At 37.0% G+C, this 21,853-nt stretch overlaps 1 protein-coding gene across 1 annotated transcript in view; it reads left to right on the forward strand.

The window, feature by feature from the left end:
- Positions 1-18,941, forward strand: part of TBC1D32 (TBC1 domain family member 32) — a 213,479-nt gene extending 194,538 nt beyond the window's left edge. Inside the window, exon 34 of the mRNA XM_047759558.1 lies at positions 17,179-18,941. Within this exon, the coding sequence (XP_047615514.1) occupies positions 17,179-17,298 (120 nt within the window). The 3' untranslated portion in view covers positions 17,299-18,941. The remainder of the gene's footprint in view (positions 1-17,178) is intronic.
- The last annotated feature ends 2,912 nt before the right edge of the window (positions 18,942-21,853 follow it).

Here is a 21,853-nt window from a genome sequence, read left to right on the forward strand (position 1 = left end):
TACAGTTTTATCTCTTTCTTAACTACTGCAGGGAAAAGTTAAAATATGGCTTATAAATGGTCACTTCTTCAAATATGTCCCAAACTCGTTTCTGCTATCAATTTAAAGCTAAAATTTTTTTAAATGAGAGGGAAAAGATTATTTTTATCACTTAAGTCCTATTTAAATTACTAAAATTTTAATTGGTTTAAATCCAAACCAAGTACATGTTGGCAAAGAATTAATTTGAGCACTTGTGCTGGAACTAATCTTACTTCTTACTCCTGCTATTTGCATTCATCTGAGTTATTAGGAAAAGTGTCTTTCTAATACTGTGACTATTTTTTGTTTTATTTTCAGGGGTAAGTCTCAAGGTCACTGAACTTTTTTGGTGGGCAGTTCCTTTTCTCATGAGATAAATTCCAGTGTTTATTTTTAAATATGATTTACATACCCCTTTACTCCATTAAGCCCTGTTATAAGCTCTTGTTTACAAAGAATGTAAACGTGTACATGTACACTATTTTTCACTTATTTACATATTAACCAATGATGAAATTTAATTGAGGAAGTGATTTTTATTCCTCCTCAGAAGATCCCCCAAGTCATTAGAAAGATAGATGATTTATGTGTGTGTGTGTCTTTAGGGCCTCACTCGCAGCATATGGAGGTTCCCAGACTAGGGGTCCAGTGGGAGCTGCAACTGCCGACCTACACCACAGCCACAGCAATGCCAGATTCGAGCCGTGTCTGCCACCTATGCCGCAGCTCATGGCAACGCCAGACCCTTAACCCACTGAGCGAGGCCAGGGATCGAACCTGCATCCTCATGGGTACTAGTCAGATTTGTTTCCGCTGAGCCACAACAGGAACTCCAGAAAGACAGAATGTTTTTAAGAGTCCTCTTTAAACTGTAGTAATGGGGATTAAATCTTGGAAATTATGTTTTATACTTTCTGATCTAAAATCTCAGACTTGCTCAGAGGGAAAAAACTTATCAATAATTCTCCATATAACTGCATACCATAGCCATAATAATATTTTTATGTAGATTACACGTTATCCCCTGACTCTGTATTTAACGATGACAGCTTCTGAGAGGAAAAAGACGGTAAAGTAGAACCAGTGACTTTCACTTTTATTGTGTATAGTTATGTGGGCTTTTTAAATTTGGTGTATTTGGGGTTTTTTTTTTTTTTTTTTCTTTTTCAGTCACACCCATGGCCTATGGAAATTCCCAGGCCAGGGCTCAAACTTAAGCCTCAGCTGCAACCTGTGGCACAGCTTCAGCAATACTGGGTCCCTAAGCCCCTGCACCAGGCTGGGGATTGAAACTGCATTGCTGCAGAGACAATGCCAGATCCTTAACCTTTGCCATAGCAGGAACTCCATGAATGCATCTTCATGTGATGAGAATGGAAGACAGGCATAAGTTAAGGTGTGTTATAATACAGGCAAGAGATGATGGTTACTTGGACTGGGGTAACTGAAATGTAGATGTGAAGAAGTAGTTGAATTTAAATATGTTTTAAAGATGCAGCCAGTAGGGTCTGCTGATAAGCTTTGTGGAGATGTGTAAATGAAGAGTCAAGAATACTGCCACAGTCTTGGCCTGAGCAAGTGGGTGAATTATGATGCCATCCACTGAGGCAGATCCTTAACTCACTGTACAGCGCCAGGGACCAAACCCACGTCACCACAGAAAAAATGCCGAATCCTTAACCTGCTGTGCCACAGCCAGAGCTCCTTTTTTAAATTTTTTTGAAGAATGGGCCCATACTTCTTTTATGGTAAAACTGCTTTTTAAAAGGAGGATATCGAATCATAATATAAAAATAGATAGAATAAGCATTTGACTGTGGTAAATAAATTCAAGTAATAAGGCCCAACTGAATTAGTTTTCAAAAGATTGAGAAAACACAAATATGTTTTCAACTATAATCAGTTATCCTGAGAAACTTTAGATGATGAGATGGTTCTAAATTGAAAATACTCAATTCTCTCTTACCAATTTAAGTTTCATGTATTGACAGAAAGGAGCATGATAGAAGCATTGTTTAGGAATAAAATCTTTCTGAACCATGTAGTATAGACAAAATATCAACCATTTTGTATTCATTTTGTTTTAGGCACAAGATTTTAAATCAGGTAATTGAATCTAGACTGAGTGCCTTCATTTCTGGTAGCATGCTGAACAGTTCTTCAACATCAATTATTAAAAAGATGACTTGAAATTTCTTAATTCAGGTTTATCCCCCTGAAAAAAATAAGCAGAAAAACTTGTTTATTGTTCTTCATTTAATTAAACCACTAAAATATTAGATTAGATGAATGCCATGGGTATAAGTTTATCAGCAAGATATTTTCTGAGTTTTTCACAGTATCTTTTTAGCCACAACAAAAATGTGGGTTGGATAATAGAGCAGTTAAGTGCATTATTCCCACACTGTGGTGATTGATTGAATAGTACTGAGCTAGCAGGCAACTTCTAAAGTTATGATGAAGAGCTTAGTCCTTGGACCTAACGTTTATCTGTGATAGCTGATAGTTCAGCAGTCTGTAGGCATCAAACTTCCAGAAACAAAAACATCATCCAAAAATAAATATACTCAAATATATCAGCATATTTGAAAGTCTAAAGTTGGGATTTTTTTGTTGTTTGTTTTTAAATGATTTTTATTTTTTCCATTAGGACTGGTTTACAGTTTTCTGTCAATTTTCTGCTGTACAGCAAGGCGACCCAGTCACACATACATGTATACATACTTTTTCTCACATTATCATGGCTCCATCATAAGTGACTAGATATAGTTCCCAGTGCTATACAGCAAGATCTCATTGCTTATCCATTCCAAAGGCAATAGTCTGCATCTTTTAACCCCAAATTCCCAATCCATCCCACTCCCTCCCCATCCCCTTTGGCAACCACAAGTCCGTTCTCCAAGTCCATGATTTTCTCTTCTGTGGAAAGGTTCATTTGTGCTGTATATTAGATTCCAGATATAAGTGATATCATACAGTATTTGTCTTTCTAACCTCGATTAGTATGAGAGTCTCTAGTTCCATCCATGTTGCTGCAAATGGCATTATTTTGTCCTTTTTATGGCTGAGTAGTATTCCATTTTGTATATATACCACATCATCTTCTTAATCCATTCATCTGTCTGTGGACATTTAGGTTGTTTCCATATCTTGGCTATGGTGAATAGTGCTATAATGAACATGTGGGTGCATTTGTCTTTTTCAGAGGTGTCCTTTGTTTTTAACAGTTTCCACCCTCCTCCTGACATGCATGTGCACGCACACACACACAACAGGTTTAGGGAGACTTAAAATACTCAGTCCAGGCTGGCTGTTTTGCATTCCTCTCTGCATGCTAATAGACTGGCAGTGATTTTGGTTTTAGTTTATGAATACAACCTGGGGACAAATGGCACTGAAATCCCAGAGTTGGAAAAGATTGCCTTCCAGTGAAAATCAGACTGTGAAGATTCAAATATTTAATTAAAATGTTTCGAAGCTGAGAGGACAAGATGGCGGAGGAGTAGAGGGACACGCTCGCCCTCTCCCACAAACACAACAAAAAAAAGCACATTTACAGAATAAATGACTCGCACAGAACAGCAACCAATCGCTGGCAGAAGAACCTAAACTCCAATAACGGCAAGAAGTTCGTGATATCACGGGGCAGAACGGGAGAAAAGAGGAGAGTGAGAGAAGGTGAATCCGAGCGGGACGGGCGCTCCCGAAAGGGAACTGCGGAGGAGAAAGGGATCCCGCACCCTGGAAAGTCACCTACACGGGGGAAAGATCAAACGAACCGGAGGAATCTCCAGATGCAGAGAAGAGTGTAGCAGTAAGTTGGAGTACGGAAAAGCCGATCAAGAACCGAACGGACCATCTGAACTACGGGCACAGTCACCAAAAATTGAGACGCCTGAGTGGGAGCTGGGCACCGAGACCTCGGCTCCAGAGGTTAGTCCCCAGGAAAGGGCCGGGGGAGGCCTGGGTGGGGGCTGGGCACCGAGACCTCGCCTCTGAGAGTTGGTCGCCGAGAAAGGACCAGGGGACGCCTGGGTGGGGGCTGGGCACCGAGACCTCAGCTCCAGAGGATAGTCCCCGGGCTGGGGGGGCGGGGCAGAGCGGAAACTGCTTGGGAGGTCTAGAAACCATTTGATGGGGCAGAGACTGCCTGGGAGACTAGAAAACAAAGCTGTCGCAGAGGAAGGGAGCAATACTCTAGGGGCGGAGAAGTGCAAAGCCGCATCAGAGGGAACCTGGGAAAAGAGCCTGGTCTGCGCCCGTGCTGGGGAGGGGAGAGAAGAAGGGGTGGGTCCCCATAGAATACCCCCCGTGCCACAGCAAGCTTACAGGCCCACTAGCTAGCTGAAAGCTGTGCTTCCCAGTGCATCCCCTCCCCCCACCCCCGCCACCCGCTACGCTCTCGCTGAACTTGGGGCTGCCTGCCATCCAGGAGGGCTGGCCTCAACAATTGCCTGAAGCCTACCACCGCAGGGGCTGTCCCTGCACAGGCCTTCTTGCCCTTTGGAGGGGCTACACTTCCGCAGAGTAGCACCAAACACCACCAGCCCCAGAGAAAAGGCCTGCAGCCCAGAAAAGATAGAACAAGCCTAGCCAGGCAGTGAATAGATCTGCCTAATTCCCGGACGGTTTTTCTGAGTCGGGCTGCCCCGGGGAGGAGCCTCTTCGGTTTCCAACGGCCCTGCTACCCTCCCAAGCCCCCAGGGGGTGCCCTAGTGGATCAGCTGTATAGGACTGCCAGCTCCAGGCAGGACCCCCTACAGCCCAGAAAAGCTGCAACAAGCCTGGCCAAGCCCGGAAAAGATCTCAGATGGGCCCAACACCACCAACCCCCTGCAAGAACCCCACAGCCTAAAAACACCAGAGCAAGCTCTGCATGACCAAGTGAAATCTGCTACCATCGTGGTGTGGACCTCCCAGTCCTGTCTGCCCTCAGGAAGCCCTCCTTTGCTTCAAAGAAACACTGTTAGCCCCATCAACACTCCAGAAAAGCCACACTGCCTCAAAAAAGATTGACCAAAAATGCTAGCCCTCAGGAAATATTCCACAGCAGTGACAAGGCAAACACTGCCCGATAATGGAGAGTACAACTCCCTCAGGAAAAAGAAAACAACAAGCAAGATGAAGAAGCTAAGAAACCACCCCCAGTCAAACCAACAGGAGAACTCACCTAAAACAGTCAACAATGAAACAGACCTCTGCAGTCTGACACACCTGGAGTTCAAAAGGGAAATAGTGAAAATACTGAAGGAATTAAGAGAAGATATGAACAGTAATGCAGATACCCTCAGAAAGGAACTAGAAAATATAAGGAGGAGCCAAGAAAAACTAGAACATTCATTTGCAGAGATGCAAACTGAACTAAGGGCAGTAAAAACCAGAATGAATAATGCAGAAGAACAAATCAGTGATATGGAAGATAGAATAAGGGAAATCACTCAATCCGGTCAACAGACAGAAAACCGAATGAAAAAACTGGAAAGCAACATAAGAGACCTATGGGATAATATAAAGCAGGCCAATCTACGCATAATAGGAATTCCAGAAGGAGTAGAAAAAGATAAGGGGATGGAAAATATATTTGAAGAAATTATCGCTGGAAACTTCCCAAATCTAAAGGATGCTGGGTTCAAGATACAAGAAGCACAGAGGGCCCCAAACAAACTGAACCCAAATAGACCCACAGCAAGACACATCATAATAACAATGGCAAAAGTTAGTGATAAAGAGAGGATCCTAAAGGCAGCAAGAGAAAAACAGAATGTTACCTACAAGGGAACCCCCATAAGAATATCAGCTGAATTCTCTACAGAAACACTACAGGCCAGGAGGGAATGGCAAGAGATATTTAAAGTGCTCAAAGGAAAAAATATGCAACCTAGAATACTCTATCCAGCAAGAATATCATTTAAAATAGAAGGGGAAATAAAAACTTTTTCCAACAAACAAAAACTTAAAGAATACTGCAACACAAAACCCAGGTTAAAGGAAATATTGAAAGGGCTTCTCTAAACCAAAAAGAAAGGAAGGAAAGGAAAGAGAAAAAAAAATAAAAAAAGAAGAAGAGGAAGAACTAGGACTGAGGAAACAGCAATCAGAGAGCAGTCACTCAAATAAGCCAACATACAGATTTAATCATGAACAGGCCTCAAACAAAATAAAATTAAAAAGAAAAAAATAAAGAGTCATCAAAACCATAAAATGTGGGCAAGGGATGTTAGGAAGTAAATAACCCTTTTTGTTTTTTTGTATGTTTCTCTTCTTAATTTTAAGATAGTAATGAAGTGTTTGAACTTACAGGACCATCAGGCTAAAACACACAATTATGGGAAGGGGTTAGCATACTTAAAAAAACAGGGCAACCGCAAGCCAAAACCAAATATTGCATTTGCAAAAAATGAAAAAAAAATACACTCAAGCAGATAATAACAGGAGATCATCCAACCAAAAAAAAAAAAAAAAAAAAGGAAGAATGGAGAACCATAGAACCAACTGGAACACGAAGTTCAAATGGCAATAAATAATCATCTATCAATTATCACCTTAAATGTCAATGGACTGAATGCCCCAATCAAAAGACACAGAGTGGCTGAGTGGATAAAAAGGCAAAAACCTTCAATATGCTGCCTACAAGAAACTCACCTTAGGACAAAAGATGCATATAGATCGAAAGTGAAAGGGTGGGGAAAAATATTTCACGCCAATAGACATGACAAGAAAGCAGGAGTCGCAACACTCATATCAGACAAAATAGACTTTAAAACAAAAGACATAAAGAAAGACAAAGAAGGACACTACTTAATGATTAAGGGATCCATCCAAGGAGAGGATGTTACTATCGTCAACATATATGCCCCAAATACAGGAGCACCCAGATACATACAACAAATATTAACAGACATAAAGGGAGATATTGATGAGAATACAATCATAGTAGGAGACCTTAATACCCCCCTCACATCAATGGACAGATCCTCTAGACAGAAAACCAATAAAGCAACAGAGATCCTAAAGGAAGCAATAGAAAAGTTAGACTTAATTGATATCTTCAGGACACTACATCCAAAAAAAGCAGAATACACATTCTTCTCAAATGCTCATGGAACATTCTCAAGAATCGACCACATATTGGGACACAAAGCTAATCTCAATAAATTTAGGAGCATAGAAATTATCTCAAGTATCTTCTCTGACCACAATGCCATGAAATTAGAAACCAACCATGGGAAAAGGAAAGAGAAAAAACCTATTGCATGGAGACTAAACAACATGCTACTAAAAAACCAATGGGTCAATGAGGAAATCAAGAAGGAAATTAAAAACTACCTTGAAACAAATGATAATGAAGACACAGCCTCTCAAAATCTATGGGATGCTGTGAAAGCAGTGCTCAGAGGGAAATTTATAGCAATACAGGCCTTTCTCAAAAAGGAAGAAAGATCCCAAATGGACAACTTAACCCTCCACCTAAATGAATTAGAAAAAGAAGAACAAAAAAGGCCTAAATTCAGCAGAAGGAAGGAAATTATAAAGATCAAAGAAGAAATCAATAAAGTAGAGCCTCAAAAAACAATAGAGAAAATTAATAAAACCAAGAGCTGGTTCTTTGAAAAGGTGAACAAAATTGACAAACCCCTGGCCAGACTCACTAAAAAGAGGAGAGAAAGAACCCAAATAACCAAAATTATAAATGAAAAAGGAGAAATCACAAAAAACCATAAGAGAATACTATGAACAACTATATGGCAACAAGTTTGACAATCTGGAAGAAATGGACAATTTTCTAGAATCTTACAGCCTGCCAAAACTGAATCAAGTAGAAACAGACCAACTGAACAGACCGATCACTAGAAATGAAATTGAAGAGGTCATAAAATCACTCCCTACAAATAAAAGTCCAGGACCAGATGGCTTCACATAGAATTCTATCAAACATATAAAGAGGAATTGGTGCCCATCCTCCTTAAACTCTTTCAAAAGGTTGAAGAAGAAGGAATACTCCCAAAGACATTCTATGATGCCACCATCACCCTCATTCCAAAACCAGACAGAGATACCACCAAAAAAGAAAACTATCGCCCAGTATCATTGATGAATATAGATGCAAAAGTTCTCAACAAAATCTTAGCCAACTGAATCCAACAACATATCAAAAAAATTATACACCATGACCAGGTTGGGTTCATCCCAGGTTCACAAGGATGGTTCAACATACGCAAATCAATCAGCATCATACACCACATTAACAAAAGAAAAGTCAAAAATCATATGATCATCTCAATAGACGCAGAAAAAGCATTTGACAAAGTCCAACATCCATTCATGATTAAGACCCTCGCCAAAGTGGGTATAAAGGGAACATTCCTGAATATAATCAAAGCCATTTATGAGAAACCCACAGCAAATATAATCCTCAATGGGGAAAAACTGAAAGCCTTCTCACTCCAATCTGGAACAAGACAGGGATGCCCACTCTCACCACTGCTCTTCAACATCGTTTTGGAAGTCCTAGCCACAGCAATTAGACAACCAAAGAAAAGGCATCCATATAGGAAGAGAAGAGATCAAACTGTCACTGTATGCAGATGACATGATACTATACATAGAAAACCCTAAGGACTCAACCCCAAAACTTCTTGAACTGATTCATAAATTCAGCAAAGTAGCAGGATATAAGATTAACATTCAGAAATCAGTTGCATTTCTGTATACCAGCAATGAAATATTAGAAAAGGAATACAAAAATATAATACCTTTTAAAATTGCACCTCACAAAATCAAATACCTCGGAATACACCTGACCAAGGAGGTAAAGGACCTATATGCTGAGAACTATAAAACTTTAATCAAAGAAATCAAAGAAGATGTAAAGAAATGGAAAGATATTCCATGTTCCTGGATTGGAAAAATCAATATTGTAAAAATGGCCATACTACCCAAAGCAATCTACAGCTTCAATGCAATCCCTATCAAATTACCCAGGACATTTTTCACAGAACTAGAACAAACAATCCAAACATTTATATGGAACCACAAAAGACCCAGAATCGCCAAAACAATCCTGAGAAACAAAAACCAAGCAGGAGGCACAACTCTCCCAGACTTCAAGAAATACTACAAAGCCACAGTCATCAAAACAGTGTGGTACTGGTATCAAAACAGACAGACAGACCAATGGAACAGAATAGAGAATCTGGAAATAAACCCAGACACCTATGGTCAATTAATCTTTGACAAGGGAGGCAAGAACATCAAATGGGAAAAAGAAAGTCTATTCAGCAAGCATTGCTGGGAAACCTGGACAGCTGCATGCAAAGCAGTGAAACTAGAACACACCCTCACACCATGCACAAAAATAAACTCCAAATGGCTGAAAGACTTAAATATACGACAGGACACCATCAAACTCCTAGAAGAAAACATAGGCAAAACACTCTCTGACATCAACATCATGAATATTTTCTCAGGTCAGTCTCCCAAAGCAATCGAAATTAGAGCAAAAATAAACCCATGGGACCTCATCAAACTGAAAAGCTTTTGCACAGCAAAGGAAACCCAAAAGAAAACAAAAAGACAACTTACAGAATGGGAGAAAATAGTTTCAAATGATGCAACCGACAAGGGCTTAATCTCTAGAATATAAAAACAGCTTATACAACCCAACAGCAAAAAAACCAATCAATCAATGGAAAAATGGGCAAAAGACCTGAATAGACATTTCTCCAAAGAAGATATACAGATGGCCAGCAAACACATGAAAAAATGCTCAACATCGCTGGTTATAAGAGAAATGCAAATCAAAACTACCATGAGATATCACCTCACACCAGTCAGAATGGCCATCATTAAGAAGTCCACAAATAACAAGTGCTGGAGGGGGTGTGGAGAAAAGGGAACCCTCCTACACTGTTGGTGGGAATGTAAACTGGTACAGCCACTATGGAGAACAGTTTCGAGATACCTTAGAAATCTATCCATAGAACTTCCATATGACCCTGCAATCCCACTCTTGGGCATCTATCCAGACAAAACTCTACTTAAAAGAGACACATGCACCCACATGTTCATTGCAGCACTATTCACAATAGCCAAGACATGGAAACAACCCAAATGTCCATCAACAGATGATTGGATTCGGAAGAGGTGGTATATATACACAATGGCATACTACTCAGCCATCAAAAAGAATGACATAATGCCATTTGCAGCAACATGGATGGAGCTAGAGAATCTCATACTGAGTGAAATGAGCCAGAAAGACAAAGACAAATACCATATGATAACACTTATAACTGGAATCTAATATCCAGCACAAATGAACATCTCCTCAGAAAAGAAAATCATGGACTTGGAGAAGAGACTTGTGGCTGCCTGATGGGAGGGGAAGGGAGTGGGAGGGATCGGGAGTTTGGGCTTATCAGACACAACTTAGAATAGATTTACAAGGAGATCCTGCTGAATAGCATTGAGAACTTTGTCTAGATACTCATGTTGCAACAGAAGAAAGGGTGGGGGAAAAATGTAATTGTAATGTATACATGTAAGGATAACCTGACCCCCTTGCTGTACAGTGGGAAAAAAAAATAATAAATAATTTAAAAATAAAATGTTTCAACTGGAGTTCCTGTCGTGACTCAGTGTTTAATGAATCCGACTAGGAACCATGAGGTTGTGGGTTCGATCCCTGACCTTGCTCAGTGAGTTGGGGATCCGGCGTTGCCATGAGCTGTGGTATAGGTCACAGATGCGGCTCAGATCCCACGTTGCTGTGGCTCTGGTGTAGGCTGGCAGCGACACAGCTCCAATTAGACCCCTGGTCTGGGAATCTCCATATGCTGCAGGTGTGGACATAAAAAAGACAAAAAAAATGTTTCAAGTAAATCCTGCATGTTATGGCAAAATCAGTTTATAATTATGTAAAATAAGTTTAATTTCAACCTGTCAGTGAATTAACAAAAGAGTTTGTTGCTGCTGTTGCAGCTATAGTTTCCCGAACATGTTGACAGGGTAAGAAATGGAGATCAGACTGAAAAAAACATTTGTATACTGAGCTCTTTAAAGACAGAAATGTTTGAGGAATTAATGAGATGATATCTGTAAAATAGTTCTAGATAATTGTATGGCACATAGCAAGAGCTTTTTAAAAAGTTAATAGTTACTTGAATTTCTGTTCCATCCTTCTCTTGTTATTAAGAAAAAACATGTTCTGACAACACAGAAGAGAAATAGGGTTTTCTCCTGAGTTCACTGTTAAACTACATACTTTTGCTTCCATTTTTTCCTCCAGTCCCTGAGACATCTTAATATTATATAGTACAACCTGGCATATACTTCAAATCAATGTTAGGAACATTCTCTTGTATCTGATCAAGACCTATTCCCTCACTTACCCAGCCAAACCTGAATATCTCTTAGTCATCACATGTACCCCACAGCTGAGTTAAAATCTTTAAGAACTCCATACTCTATCCTAAATGTTTAAAATCCTCATATTCTGTTCAGAGCCACACATTCTATCTTAGCTTTTCTGATCTTAAGGTTCACTAGGGTCCTTGTTAAAATTGATATACCTAGATTCCTCCCCAGACCTATTAACACAGTTTTCATGACAGAGGCCTAAGTTGTCAGATTTTAGTATAAAATCTCAAATACTTTACAACCTTTAGAATATGTAAAAATGTTACCTTTGGAGCTTGAACACCAGGGATTTGGAAGTTTTGGGGATATACAGTCCGGGAATGTCTAGTTATAGCAAATACCTTAGGAGGAACATACTAGAAGAAATATAACTTATAGATTATTTCCACCTCTTTGACCAGGGAAGAAGATCCTTTTTCATCTAATAGGTCAGACACAATACACATAAGGTCATCTCTAGCAAGGGTAAAGAGCTGAGCTGAGTTCTCAAAACTCTCTCATGAAACCTACCTATGTAATTTGGTGCTTCTTATGTGAGAGATGACATTAATGCAGATCTTTTGTTAAATGATCTCAGTGTATAGTAATTTCTGTACCTTTCGTGGAAACTTTTTTTAGTATTCCTGCTAGTGATTATTAATAAGGATTGATTCTGTGTTCCATTTAACCCACTCAAAGTGATGTATCTTACTTTTTCACTCCATTCTTTATAAAGAACTATCTTTTTTTAAAAAAATAACCTTTTAAATGCATTAATAATTAAACATTTGGGAAAGAGTATATCAGAAAATACTAAACTTGGTCCTAAAATGATAAAAATAAGACATGTCATGGTAACATACCTCATCTTTTTGTCCTTTGTTTCTATTTACTGCCCTAAAAAGCCTTATTTTCAGTTCAAATTCCAAATTTACAGGGCTTGCAATAGCTCTAAAAACATTTCTGATGGGAATTATTTTTGAAAACTTTGATAAAAGTAATGATTGAAATTATCAGTATAGTTTGATCTCCATAATAGGCATATTCTTGATAAGTTACAAGGAAGGATAGTAATAGCTTAATATTTTATGTGAGTTCTCTTATATTTTTGATAAGGGGTTGAAGAGCAGACACTGGAGTCAGTGATCCTTAGTGGGCCCATCCATGCTTAATATTACAGATTTGCAATGCAGTCAAAAAAAGCCTGGCTCATATGGCTCAGGTCAGTGCTGAGATGCAAGTTCTATCCCCGGCCTGATGTAGTGGGTTAAGGATCTGGTGTTGCCACAGTTGTGGCATAGGTCACAGCTGTGGATTGGATTCAGTCCCTGAACCAAGGAACTTCCATATTCTACAAGTGTAGCCAAAAAACAAAACACCTGGCTCAACCATCTTAGGAGACGTAGGTTAATATGTTCCTCCCTCTCTGGCAACCACAAGTCTGTTCTCCAAATCCATGAGTTTGTTTCTTTTCTGTAGATAGGTTCATTTGTGCCATATATTAGATTCCAGATTGGTTATTTCATATGGTATTTGTCTTTCTCTTTCTGACTTCATTTAGTATGAGAGTCTGTAGTTCCATCCATGTTGCTTCAAATAGCATTTTTTTTTAATCGCTGAGCAGTGTATTCCATTGTGTATATGTACCACATCTTCTTAATCCATTCATCCGTCGATGAACATTTAGGTTGTTCCCGTGGCTTGGCTTTTGTGAATAGTGCTGCAATACCTAGGAGTAAACCTGACCAAGGAGGTGAAAGACTTTATACTGGAAACTATAAAACATTAATCAAGGAGGAGTTCCCAACATGGCTCCGTGGTTAATGAATCTGACAAGGAACCGTGAGATTGCAGGTTTGGTCCCTGGCCTTGCTCAGTGGGTTAAGGATCCCATGTTTCTGTGAGCTGTTGTGCTGTAGGTCACAGACATAACTTGGATCCTGAGTTGTTGTGGCTCTGGCTCTAGTGTCGGCTGGTGGCTGTAGCTCCAATTAGACCCCTAGCCTGGGAACCTCCATATGCCGTGGGAGCAGCCCTAGAAAAGGCAAAAAAAAAAAAAAAAAACCTAATCAAGGATATTAAAGAGGATTCAGAGAAAGGGAAAGATACTCCATGCTCCTGGGTTGGAAGAATTAACATCATAAAAATGGCCCTATTACCCAAAGCAATCTACAGATTCAATGCAATCACTATCAAATTGCCCATGATATTTTTCACAGAACTAGAACAAACAATCCAAAAGTTTATATGGAACCACAAAAGACCCAGAAATGCCAAAGCAATCCTGAGGAACAAAAACCCAAGCAGGAGACTTCAGGCAATATTACAAAGCCATAGTCATCAAGATGGTGTGGTACTGGTACCAAAACAGACATACAGACCAATGGAACAGAATAGAGAACCCAGAAATAAACCCAGACACCTATGGTCAATTAATCTTCAACAAAGGAGGCAAGAATATAAAATGGGAAAAACACAGTCTTTTCAGCAGGTATTGCTGGGAAAACTGGAGAGCTGCATGTAAATCAATGAAACTGGAACACACCCTCACACTATGCACAACAATAAACTCAAAATGGCTTAAAGACTTAAACATAAAGACAAGACACCATCAAACTCCTAGAAGGGAACATAGGCAAAACAACCTCTGACATCAACCGTACAAATGTTTTCTTAGGCCAGTCTCCCAAGGAAACAAATAAAAGCAAAAATAAACCAGTGGGACCTAATCAAACTGATTTTGCTCAGCAAAGGAAACCATAAAAAAAAGACAACCTGCAGAATGGTAGAAAATAGTTTCAATTGATCTTATTATAAAGAAATCAAACATAGTAAGAGAGTCATATTCAGAGGTGCTATTTAGATAAAAGAGTCCAGTGAAGGCTGCTCTTGAGGAGGTAAGCAGAGACCTGAGTGAAACAAAGTGAAAAAGTACCTCAAAGTCTTCTGTGCAAAAAAACTTCTAAATTGGAAAAAAGTGCCAAGTCTCAGAGGTAAGAGTGAACTTGGCCCACTTAGTGTCAAGATGACCATTGTGGCCAGAACGAGGTGAGGAAATAGGTACAGTCAGCGATGAGACAGGGGTCAGATCAGAACTATAGGCTTTATAGTTCTTGGTAAGGAGTTAAGATGCAATTTTTGCTGTTATTGTCTACGTATAAGCATGAAAAATTGAGGTTTGGAAAATCTGTAAAGAAGAACATATGTTCAAAATGAGCCTCCTAACCAAGACATAAACTACTCCAGTAGCAACTTATTAAAAAAAAAAGGTGCACTGTTTATATAAAATGGGAGAGTGTTACCTTATGTAATTACATATCACTACCTATTTAAAGAATAAGGGAATTTTTATTTTATACAGAGTCTAATATATTGAGGTCTATAAGGAAAATGATAATAAAGCAGTTTTCTTAGGAAATGGTCCTTTATAATGTGAATGATAAGCTGGCAGTCTAAATGGTCATAATTACAAAGAGAAGTTACCCACTAAGAAGGCCATTAGAGAACATTTAAGACAAAATGAAAAATATTCCACTGTGAAGACAAAGTAGAATTCAGAATTTCTGAAATTTTATTTAGAGTTAAAATTGTCTGAATTTTAAATTATGAACTATATCATTTTAAAACATCTCTTTTAAATGAATATTTAATTTTTTCCCATGAAAGAAGACATTCATAGTCTTGCTATTTTATAGGTATCTCTTCATATAGTGATCAGAGTATTGTCTTTTTATTTTAAAATTGATGGTCAAAGTGGAAGCCATAATTCAAAAATATGTTTTAAGGAAAAAGTATATTTAAACAAAGTTTTGGTTCTCCATAGGTAATTTTATTTTTAAAGTGGAACAGTAATTAAAAGATGGCAAAATAGATTTTGTTTACTTTTGCCCAGAAAGAATTATTAGTTATTGTTCAAATGCTGTCATCTCCTGTTGTAATTCACATGTAATGAACATGAATATACACTAAAACAATCTTTCTGGCATTGGTTTTTTTTCTCTCTCTGGTAAGAATAACACTATAATTCCTTTCCAACTGAGGTATAGTTTTAGTGACGAGATGATTAATGCCAAATCACACATAAGCTGAATGAAGAGAATGCATAAATTTGTAAATTGTTCCATGATGAAAGCAATAAACATTTAAATTGAATTTTTTTTGGCCACACCCACAGCAGGGGATTGAATCTGATACACACATGCGACCTGTGCCACAGTTGTGGCAGAGCCGGGTTCTTAACCTACTGTACCACAGCGGGAACTCCTAAAGTGAATTTTTGAATAGGAAGATTAGTCTTAAATTCAATCCTATTTTTTCCCCAAAGAACAAAGTGAACTATGTTTGACAGCAAAATTTACAAAGAACTAGTATTTCTGCTATTTCTAAAATGAATATCTTCCCTTTGAGTCGGTTGCTTACACATAGAACTGGAAATACATTATATGCCTCAGCTGTTAATGTTTCAGGAAAGAGACCTGTCTCATTCATCTTTATTTATGTCTTCTGTATATAACCAAAACCTTACATATTATAAGAGAGTGAATGATTTAATGAAGAAATGGATAATATCACAATTATTTTAAAATTGAGTAATAGCATTGAGGTTTTTATGTTGAAAGGTATTAGCTCTAGTCTTAATGATGTAATCTTACATATATTTTAGTTTTCTTAATTATGATAGCTACCTTGTAGATTAGTAACAATTTTTTAAAGCATCATTTAACTTTTTTCCCAATTACCCAGATATTAGGTGATATGTGACAAGTAACTGTACTCTTCCTCCAAGCTACTTGCAAGCTGTGAACTATTACTAACCTGTTAGTGACTGATGACATCTGCCTTTGGAAATATCCATTTATCCATCCTAATTACTCTACATTAATGTCTCTCATCTAAAAACTGATTATCTCTAACAAAATATTTTGCATATGATAATATATTATCTTTTTGCTTTTGAATTGCTTTTGTTTATTGTAGTAGCTTTTGCCTTCAGTATTATCTCCACAAAGGCATGGATTGTCCAAAATGTTTATAACTTCCAAAACTTCTAACATAATACATTGAATCAAGAATCCTGTTCCTTTTACAGAATTTTCTTGTTACTTGGAAGGGTGGCTGCTGCCTTTGGAGATACTAAAAGGAATAGTCACAAATTTTTCCATAAGTCTCTAAAATACTAACTGGATGTTCCTACTATCTTTCATTCTTGAGTGCCTTATTTGGGACACTAACCATTAAATTCCAAATTAGTATAGACATGTATAATACCAACATTATGAGTTGCAGACTGTTGGAGATTTTAGGAAGTTGCTATAGAACAGATATTTCTTGCAGTATTATACTATCCATTAATAAGCGTTAGAGTTGTTACAGTTTCCAAAAGTGAACAATCATTCTATAATTGAAACTTTATTATATTAAGATATTAGTATTTTATTATCTTAGATGTTTTGGTTTTTGTTAGCTGAATAGGATTTTTGATTTTGAAAACAGACAACTTTGTTTCATAGGAACATGATTTTTTGCTATCATATACATACATAGAGCCTACTAAATAAAAAGCAATTACAGCATAACCCCTCCACCTATATCTAAAAAAAAATGATACATCAACTATTTCAAATTCATAAACTTAGAATTTTGTGTCTTTACTCAAGCAAATAAACGTCTCTCTCTCTCTCTCTCTCTCTCTATATATATATATATATATATACACACATATATATATGTATATATATGTTTTTTTTTTTTTCCTGACAGGAAGAAGCACTACAAGGGTTTCGAGTGAGTGCTTACTTTGACTACATGGAAATTTTGGAACAAAACTACCGACCAGTGCTGCTGAGAGACATGCGGAACATTAGAGTGCAAAGCACATAGATTGGGGCATACAATTTAATTTTATGCTTTATTTATTTTTAAAGGAAATAAAGGGATTTGGATAGTGTCTATGTCCATAACAACATATCCTTTGTGAATACACAATATTGTAAATCAGTGTTGAGAGTTTTTAAATATAATACATTCAAGTAGGTATCAGCCCAATTTGTGACATGAAATAGATTCATTTTTGTAAATTCGCTGTTGTATAAGGCTGTTTTAGAATTAAATCTAGCTTACTTATAGTTCTTTATGTCTGAGAGTTAGTCTTAACCTACATTTGCTTCTTCTAAAGATTATTAAAGTACTTTGTCCAATGAGTTTGGAAAGCAGCAGCAATATTGTAAGCTATCATTTGACCAACCAAGAGAGAGTCCACAGAGACAAGGAAGATAATTGTTTTCTTCATTTTTTAAGTTTTCACATATAAAGGAAAATTGACAAAACCAGAACTCCATATTTTACATATGGAAAAACAAATGATATTTATCATGGCAGGTGGTCAGAAAATTATTGTCCTCACACATAATTGTTTTTCTAGGAATCCCTTTTGATACCTCTATCAATTTATAATTTTTCATGTGAAACATAGTCTCTACATGGTTCATTTAAAAGATAGATTGGTTGGTTCATACTGATAATGCATTTGACTCTCTTTTGTTATGCATTTTCCTTAGTGATAGGTTTGATTTGTACTGAATTTGAAAACATTTAAGAGAATAGATTTGTAAATTATTTTAAATGACTAACACAGTGTTTTATATTATTTAAATGGAGGGATCTTCTCCACTGAAATTTATATAGTGTACTAGGGCCTATTTTCTTATAATTGTCACATTTAATATATGAAAGATAAAACACAAAAATACTAATTTTTCAGTTAGCAATTTCAAGTTCTTAAAATTATAAGTGGAGATAATTTTATATTCATTGCTTATATTTAAATATAAATCAACCATTAAAACCATGTTCAGAAGCCTTTTTTCTTTTTAACCAAAAATGGCTTATCCACAAACTCTTATTTTTCCTTTTAGTATGATGAAACAATGGTACTATACAATTTTCGGTTTTGTGATATTCAGGCAATTGCAATATCAGCTTTCCAAAATCAGGTTTTATGCTGTAAATGCCAACAATAGCTTCTCAGTAATGGTGTCCCTAAAGGGCATTGAAAAAGTTGAGAAAAGAAAATTGGGCAAGTTAATTTGACATATTGCTCACTTTAGCTCTGGCTGATATGAGTTAAGTAAGAAAGCCCTAGGTTACTCAAAACACTAAGTTTTGTCTACTTTCAAACTTAATTTTGAAAAGCTGCTCCACAGAACCTGTATTACATGTTTATGACTCCATTTTTCCCCTTCTGTTCCTGATACATTGTTATAGATCCTGAGAAACTTGCAGCTTTCTTTCTTTTAAAAAGCTCTTATACAGTAATTGGAAATACAAATGGAGAAGAAACTAAATTTTATAATATTCAGTGGTGACTGATTGGAAACGGAAGTAAGATCTAGATAACAATTACATTTTGGAAAAATGACTTCAGCTGGAGCCAGAAGGCTTTCATTTTTATTTAATATCTTATGAACAATGACTTAGCAATTTGGAGATATAAAATATAGTACTATAGCTACCATTGTGAATTATTTTTGTGTCTATTTTTAAGAATACTCTTTAGAGTAGAAATAAATACAGCCATAACTTGCCTCTCAGTTTTGTTTTTAATTATTTATAAGTCCTGAGGACTTATTTCTAATTTGTGAAGGAGGAACTTGTACATTTTATAGGATTTATTATAATCTATATTTTGATGTGAACAAATTTGTGAAAAATCTGTTCATATATAGATCTTTTATCTATTTTCATATTTTCACCTTTGTTGTTCTGCTGCTTTATGATGTTTAGACATCTAAAGAATCTATAAAGGTAAAATAATTCATAGGAATTCATCTAAACTTGATTCTACCCGAATTTATGCTTATAAAATTGTGGTGTACTCTAGTTTGATTTTTCCAGTTCCACAATGTTAAGGGAATTTCTTTGGTCATTCATTATGCAGGCATATTGCAAGTATTACACATAAAATATTTTCAATAAGCCAAGATATATGAGATGACAACACTTTCATTCAAAATGTTCACCATCTTTCTGGGAAGGTGAATAATTTTAAAACTGAAAATACAATTGTTAAGATAAGTGAGAATTGACCTATGAATTTGGTGACTTGATAAGAGTAGTTTTGATGGAGTAGTAAGGGCAAAAATTTGAAACAGGTTTAAATGATGCTGAGAGGAAAGATTTTGGGAAACTGGTTTTTCTAGAGATTTTTCTCTTACAGGGAAAGAGAATACATGTGGCAACAGGAGGAGACATGGAAGCAAAAGGCTTTTGGGAAATGGAAACATGTTTATGTGGGTGGAAATGTAAGAAGGGAAAACATGATTCTGAAGAGAAATGCTGGAGTGAAGGTTATGAGAAATGCAAAGGACATGAGATATAGTTTAAAAGTTTTAGAATTAGCCTTTGCTCGGAATAAGGACACATCACTCAAAATAACAGAATAGGGGAGTTCCTGTCATGGCTCAGCAGTTAACAAACCCAACTAGCATCCACGAGGACACGAGTTCCATTCCTGATATAGCTCAGTGGGTTGAGGATCCAGCGTTGCCATGAGCTGTAGTGTAGGTCACAGATGCAGCTCGGATCTGGCATTGCTGTGGCTGTGGTGTAGGCTAGTGACTACAGCGCCAATTGAATCCCTAGCCTGAGGACCTCCATATGTTGCCAGTGCAGCCCTAAAAAGACAAACAAAAACCACAGAAGAAGAGACAGTGTAAACGGGCACAGACACAGGATGGTCATTTCTGAAAGTTATTTCCTATTTCACTGAGAAAACAAGTTTATTAGCTACAAGGATGGTAAAAACTTTGGTAGGTTTTAGGAGATTAAGGGAAATAGTTGTTAAGAATAGTGGGAGAGTAAATAGACTAAGAACAGTTCATTATGACTTAATGGTATGAGATGAGTTAGCAAAGTTGTATGCTAGCAAAGTAGGAAGTGAATTGATTTCAATCTGGATTTTGGGTTAATCAAAAATGTTACAAAGCAAGGAAGGCACAAGGGAGCTGATGGTATATGCATGTGAACTATTATAACATTGTAACCATGGCAATAGAGCTATATCAGAAGGGGAAACAAGAGAGGGATATGACAGATACAGTGAAATGTTGATAGGATCCATTGATTTTTAGGTTCTATGTTGAATGTATGATTTGGAATACTCAGGAGAGGAAGGTGAGAAGATTAGTACTAGCAGTCAAGGTAAAACTGAGATTTTGGAAGAGGATGACTATGATAGCTAAGAGAGTGGAGGATGAGCTCATTGAAGGAAAGGGAATCAAGGAGCTGTGATTCCAAAGTATGGGAAGAAAATCATCTTTTTTGGATATTGAAGTTACAACATTTTTCACAAGGAATTGCTTTGGATAGCTTGTAAATGACCCAAAAGTTAAAATCTTCTAGGATTAGGCTGCAAAAAAAAAAAAAAAAGAAAAAAGAAAATCTGAAGTACAAATCAGGTAGAAATCAAAGGCAGAGAGACACTATCATTGTTAATATCTAATTTGTAAATAAAACAGTTACCTAATTTTTTGAAGCCTTCAAACATTTCTTACCACATAAAAACCACAAACCATAAAAGAAAAACTTGATAATTTTGTAGACTTTGTCAAAATTTACAAAGGAAAAAAGAAACTACTTAAAAACACTCAGATGCTAAGCCACAGACTAGGTGAATAGATTTATAAAACATGTATCAAATAAAAATCCATGTTGACATTATAAGGATTTTTTTTTTCTTTTACAGACACACCTGTGGCACATGGAAGTTACCTGGCCAGGAGTCGAATCGGAGCTGGATCTGCCGACCTACACCACAGCCTTGGCAACACCAGATCTGAGCCGTATCTGTGCTCGAGGCCCAGCTTATGACAACATCAGATCCTTACCTGTATCCTCACTGAGACTACAGTCATGTTCTTAACCCACTGAGCCACAATGGAAATTCCTATAAAAAGATTTTTAACCACTTAGTAAGAGAACAAATAATCTAGTAATAAAATAGGCAAAATGTTTTAACACTTTGCTAAAGATATACAAATGACTGCTAGACTCAAAAGAAGATGCTATTAGTTATTTAGAAAATTAAGTTACTTAGAATTATTAAATGCAAATTAAAACCTCAGCAGATAAAATGCAAGGGTTGGCTAGAGAGTATAACAACTGAGACTTATACGTTTCTTGTAGGAATGAAAACTGTCACAGTCATTTTTCAAATAATGTGAAATACAGCTCAACATTAAAAAATAGCTACCAACTGATGTACACAAAAATGTGGGTGAAAAATCTGCAAAGCATTGTACTAAGTAAAATAAGCCAGGCACAAAAAGACTATGTGTTGTAGGAGTCCATTGATATGAAATTCTAGAAAAGGCAAATTTATAGTGACTGAATATTAGTGGTTTCCAGGGATTAAGGGAGTTAAGGGGAGGATGGATGA

This window comes from Phacochoerus africanus, chromosome 2 (genome assembly GCF_016906955.1).
Source record: "Phacochoerus africanus isolate WHEZ1 chromosome 2, ROS_Pafr_v1, whole genome shotgun sequence".
NCBI classification, from domain to species: Eukaryota; Metazoa; Chordata; class Mammalia; order Artiodactyla; family Suidae; genus Phacochoerus; species Phacochoerus africanus.